General features: G+C 58.2%; 1 protein-coding gene across 1 annotated transcript in view; it reads right to left on the reverse strand.

The window, feature by feature from the left end:
• Window positions 1-5,034, reverse strand: part of CDC25B (cell division cycle 25B) — a gene marked incomplete in the record, with an annotated part of 7,045 nt that extends 2,011 nt beyond the window's left edge. Inside the window, 6 exon segments of the mRNA XM_088026715.1 lie at window positions 218-258; window positions 472-513; window positions 2,355-2,406; window positions 3,241-3,341; window positions 4,200-4,459; window positions 4,991-5,034. Of these exon segments, the coding sequence (XP_087882841.1) occupies window positions 218-258; window positions 472-513; window positions 2,355-2,406; window positions 3,241-3,341; window positions 4,200-4,399 (436 nt within the window).
• Window positions 5,035-5,748: the final 714 nt, after the last annotated feature.

Consider the following 5,748-nt stretch of genomic DNA (forward strand, 5'->3'; position numbering starts at 1 on the left):
TCCATTTCTCTGGCACCAGCCCTGGCCCTACCTTCTCCCGTCCCTTCTCCGACTCCCCCAGCTTGCCCATCCACCTCCAAAACCCCATCTCCCACAGCCAGACCAGGGATACCAGACCGTTTCAAGTCTGCCCTCTGGGAGGTGACCCCGGATCCCTCCTGCCCCTCCTCAAGCCTGGCCAGAGCCTGAGCCTCCAGTGTCAGGCCTCAGAGGGCACTCACCGGCAAGGACTGGAAACGTCGAATGGTAAACTGCTCGCTGCAGGAGAAAACAGGGAGAGGTCAGGGCTGGAGAGTAGGGGGCCGGGCAGGACAGCACGCAGGATGCCCCTTCACCACAGAGCCCTGCGCATCCCTGTGGGAGGCAGTGGGAGAGCACCCTCCCCATGCCTCCTCCATCAAACGGGGGCATGGGGAGAGCCTGGGATAGGTGGACCACCAGAGCCCGCATGAGGAAGGCTGGAGCACTTACTTTCGGATGACCCGGCTGGCTGCTTGGATGGCCTGCTCAAACCTGGGAAAGAGAAAAGTCCCATGCAGCCCACCTCCCCCTACAGCCCAGTACCCACCCCCAGCATCAGGCCCCAAGTCCACAAGGCCTGGGGGCCAGGGCTCAGGCCAGCAGAAAGGGGAAGGAAGAATGCTGACTCTCAGGGGCCCAGGTATTGGGGAGGGGGGAGAGAAGCAGCAGCCTGGGATTTTGAAGGCTACCCTGAATGGAAGAGGGTCCAGAGAATCGAGCAACAGAGACAGCTGGGGCAGGTCACAGGGTGGCTAAGGCGCTACCAAGGCAACGGTCTTGCCAGCTTACCCACAGGCCTTCCACCTGTATGCAAATCACCTCAGCGGGGCCATATGGCCGCCAGGAAAGGCATCCATCCGTCCCATGATGACAGACCGTGGCCGACAATGTGGGTATCTCCAGGGCCTGGATGCCAGCAAGACTAGGCTTCCCTCCCCTTGTGTGGGGCTGTCCTGGCTCCCCCCAGGACAGGGGCCTGGTTTAGTGTGCCCCAGATCAGCCACAGTGTGCCATGCCAGACCCCCTAGTGACAAATGTTCAGGGTCACATCCTCTCCTCCCTCCTATGGAATTTTCTAGGACCCAGACTCTGTCCCACCCCCTTCTCCTGCCTTAGAAGAGGCCAGCAGGCAAAGAATTCCAACAGATGTTCCTTTTGAGGCCGGGGCGCAAGCTTCTGTAGATAGACCCCACCCCCTAGCTATGTTACCAGAGACCACCTGCCACGCAGGGCTTTTGTGTGTCTATGTGAGCCCAGGCGTGCGTGTGCACGCGCGTACACACACACACGCTTCTTTCTGAGAAACTATAACCGTCAAAGCAGGTGCAGAGGTGGGGTGGGGGCACTGAGGGCTAGTGTCAGGGGGACGACTCCCAAGGGTGGGGAGGGGCTGTGCCCAGACAGCCTGGCATCGGGAATGATGACTTTTATTGGCCTGGTTTCCCATCTGCACCTGCGCGCCTCAGGAGTAAAGCAGGGACAGTTCTGGGTTGTCACCAAAAACCAACCTGCAGTCCCCCCACCCCCACCCAGTTCTCTCCCTGTTTCCTGTTTGTGAACAAACCCTGTAGCCCAGCCCAGTCTGATCAAAGGCAGTGGGAGGAAAGACAGCCACTGCCCTAACCCCAAAGCTATAGTCCCTCAGCCCAGTCTGGGGATGCCCAGCTGTCCCCGCTAATGCCTAGCAGCTGCTCTCCCTGCTGGGGCTCTAACCGCTGGATAGGGACTGCTGTGCTCTAGAAGATACTACTCATGCCCCACCACCAAGGGAGGAGGATCTGTCCTGAGCACAACGCCCTCTCCACTCTCTGTCATAAAGGGCCTGGTCCAGGGGTTGGCCAGAAAGCGTCACTGAAGCCAGAGGTTGCTGATAGGATGGCCAAGGGCTGAACCAACCTGCCACAACTGTTTTGTTCAGCCTAAACAAAACAGTTATGGCAGGTTAAATTAAATGAATTAAATGTTTTGAATTAGTTAGACCGTATTTTAAAATTGTAAGATTTCATAGGGAAAAAAAGTGTATAGGCAAAAGAAAAAAGGGACACACACCAGACCTATATTCCCACAGGCCAAGGGTTGGCTGAGGTATCCACTATCCCCACCACCTGGCCCTGAGCCTGCCCACACTCAGCTGCTCCTATAGGAGCAGACCCTTCTCTGAGAAAGGAAGCAGAATCTCAGGACTTAGGAGGTCAGTGGGTCCCCCCCCCCACATGTGGATTGGAGGGGTCTGTCCACTCTCCCAGACTTCCCCGGTGGGTTTATGCTGGAACTAGGATTCCCAAAGGCAGGCACCAACTCCTTGGTAGTGGGGATCCCTTTTCTCTACTCACGTCTGCTCTGCCATCTGGGGGTCCATGGGGCTGGGAGAATCCATACACAGACCTGGGGGGACAGAGCACCTTGGTTTGAAAGTAGTGGCATCTTCGGCACACATTCCCCCACCATGTCGCAACTCTATTTAGAGAAAGGAAAAACCTGTTTCTACTTTAAATCTTGATACATTAAAAAAATGAAACAAAAACCTGCCCATGAACCCCAAGGGCTAACACACTGGCCCCGAAATTGGGCAGGGCCCCACTCCCTGTTTACTATGGAAACTCCTCTGTATAGGTTTTATTTTTTTTCCATTTTATTTATTTGAGAGAGAGAGAGAGAGAGAGCTCCGAGGGAGAGGGTGAAGGAGAAACAGACTCTCTGCTGAGCAGGGAGCCCAGCATAGGGCTCAATCCCAGGATCCTGGGATCATGACCTGAGCCGAAGGCAGACGCTTAACCGACTGAGCCACCCAGGTGCCCCTCTTCTGTATAGGTTTTAAACCAAAACTTTGCTAAGCATTTTTCTTAAGCTTGTTTAAGTAATTTGTTCTAGAAGAGATAACAGCTTTTTAAAGGAAAAGGTTACAGCTGAAGGCAAGTGAATGTTATAAAATGACCAAATTTCAGACCTAATGCCTCCCAGCTGGGGCTGTGGTTCAGGGACTTTGGCGCCTGGTTTTAAATAGGTAAGATCTCATCTCCTCAAGAGGGCCCCGCCCTACCGCCCCGCTCAGCCAGTCTGGGCTGGGTGTGGGGAGCCCCATCCAGAGGTGGGCAGGTGGAATGTCCTGGGCCCACAAGGTTGTGGGAAAAATGTTAGTCTGATCAGCAGGGAAGTGGAGAGATTCAGGCAGTGCCCCCCCGCCCCCCTGCCAAGTCCCCTGGTACCCCTGAGCCTCACCTGCATCAGAAGATTCAGACGACAGGGAGGATTCAGATGCGCGCCGCCGGGACAGGGATAGGCATGTGAGCGGGCTGCCTACCTGATGCTTAGGAGTCTCACTGGGAAGGCAAAAGAGACCCAGGGAAGGAGAAAGGTAAATGTGAGGCTCAAGGGCTAGCTGGCCCATGTTCCCACCAGCCACCCACCTCTGAAGGGCCCATCCCTGTCCCAGAGAGGTGATGGCCCTGAGGGCCTGCCCTCTTCATGGGTCTTCTGCAGGGATTCTAAGTAGCTTTTCTTTGTTGATTAAGAAAGGTCCTCCTGGGTTCAGGGGGAGGTGAGCCCAGGACAAGAGCAAGGAGGTGGGTTGAGGGCCATTCTGAGGGATGGCAGGGCAGCAGAGTAGCCCCGGAGGGCCTTCCCCGGAACTCTTCAGACCCCTACCCATCCACAAGCCTTTCTGGAGCAAGGGCAAGACTTAGGTCTCCATTGCTGCTGAGGGCGACCCAGTCTGGACACTGCAGGTTGCTCAGGAAGCAGGACCAGGGTTTAACCCCTTAACCTCAGGAAAGAACTGGGGATGGAGGGAGCAGGGGCCCGGACAGAAGAGAACCAGGCTTCTCTGCCACCCTCAAGTTCCCACTCCAGGCTCAGGATCCCTTGCCTGGGGCAAAATAGTGGTGATTAGGGCAGAGATTAGGGAGACAGCATGGTGGAGGCACACGGGGGAGGCGGCGGGTGGGACGGGTGTCTCCAGAGGCTTGTGCTGCCCAAGAGCAAGTCACCTGGAGGGTGTGCGCAGCACAGACCTGGCCTCATCGCCCTAGTCCCGGGTCCCTGAAGCAGGCACTACCCAGGACACCTCCCCCACTCCGCTTCTCAGATTCGGCTCCCACGCCGGGTTCCACGGGAGGCCCGGGACCAACACCCTACTACGGGCCTCTCACCCCACACCCAGCGTCGGTGGGGCGCCCTACCTGCCGAGCCCGGCGAGGTCGTGCATGGTCCGGGTCAGGGTGGTGACCGGCGAGGAAGCGGCCGCGCGCTCCGGGGACCCCACGAGGCCATGAGCTCCCAGCTGGAGGCCCAGGAGGTGGCTGGGACGCTCGGCGCCACCGCGCACGCCGGTCGGACTGAGAGCCGGGCCCGGCGCGGGCTCCGGCTGGGACAGCTCCATCGCGGCGGGGGCCGCCGAAGGCTGGCGGGAGGGCCGGGGGCAGGGCGACGCCGGGCACAGCTGGCCGGGACGAGGTGGGGAGCGGGCCCGGGGTGGAGGGGGGGAGGGAGGGAGGAAGAGCCACGGGGTCGGAACGAGGGAGGAGAGGGAAGCGGGGAGGGTGGGGCGGGGTGGAGGGACGCAGGGACCAGCCACCAGTCCGGGAAGCCTCTAAGCCGCAGCTGCCACCTCCACCTCCTTATATATTCGAAAAATAACAGCGGCCGCGCCGCCGGACGCCACCAATGGGGGCGCGGGTTGGAGGAGGGCGGGACCGAGGGCGGGGCCCGCGGGGTGAAAGGCGAGGATGCTGACCAGCCCGGCCCAGCCCGGTAACAGGCTCTGGTCGGGTTAAGGAGTTGGGGTTTCTCCTAAGCCTCCACGCACCGCCCCCGCCACCCCAGCCAGGACTCGAGGATCTTCGCTGCCCAAATTCTGCTTCTCGGGATGTGGTTTGGAGTTACCCCCGGCGGAGTGGGTCCCTGAGGAAGCCACACCCGCTAGGGTGGCCTCCGAGGGAACCCCCCGAGATTTAACATCACCTACACTCACCAGTAGGCACCATGAGAGGCTCCACTCCGGGAGTTTGCCAAACACCGCTACACGGTGCAGTCCGTGTTCGTCACTCTACTTTATCCACCCGGACGTTGAGGCGTGGAAAACTTCATTAACTCGTTCAAGGTCACACGGGGCAAGTGGTAGAGCAGAAATTCACCCCAGGCGCTCCTGCAGCCTCTGTGCCCTCTTGACCGGCAGCGCGGAGCGTCGGTAAAGCCTAATTGCCAAGCGCAGCCTAACCCCCCACCCCGCACAGGAGGTAGACCGGAGGTGCGGGCCTCCGTGTAACTCATGGGGCCCCCGGTTACCTGCGACCCCAAGAGGTCCAATTTTCTCCAATAGCCTCAGAGGAGGCTCTAATGGTTGACCTAGCCCTAGGTTTTGGCGACTGGGGCCAAAGAAGGTATCTTTGACCTCAGAACCAGGTTTATGGAAATATCTCATGCCCACTGACGGTTTGGCTAAAGTGATGTTAATGGCATTATATTGTTTAATTGGTGTTTCTTTGATGACCAAGGAAACTGAATCTGTCACTAGTTTAAACTGAGCATCTTCTAAATGATCACTTTCCAGCAATCTTGTTTTCCTGGAATGAGCCCTGGAACCCTGCACACAAAAGTGAATGGGCAGTAAGTGCTTTTGCATCCTGTCTCTCCAGTGAAGAGGGGGCCTCTGGCTGGGTGGTGCACAGCTCAGAAAAGCAAGAGCTCAGGCTCTTCTTCACTTCCCTGCAGTCACATCCCTTCAGCCAA

Source organism: Eumetopias jubatus, unplaced genomic scaffold, assembly GCF_037043125.1.
Source record: "Eumetopias jubatus isolate StellerSeaLion01/CBP00866 unplaced genomic scaffold, mEumJub1_p1.0 scaffold_9, whole genome shotgun sequence".
Taxonomy (NCBI): Eukaryota; Metazoa; Chordata; class Mammalia; order Carnivora; family Otariidae; genus Eumetopias; species Eumetopias jubatus.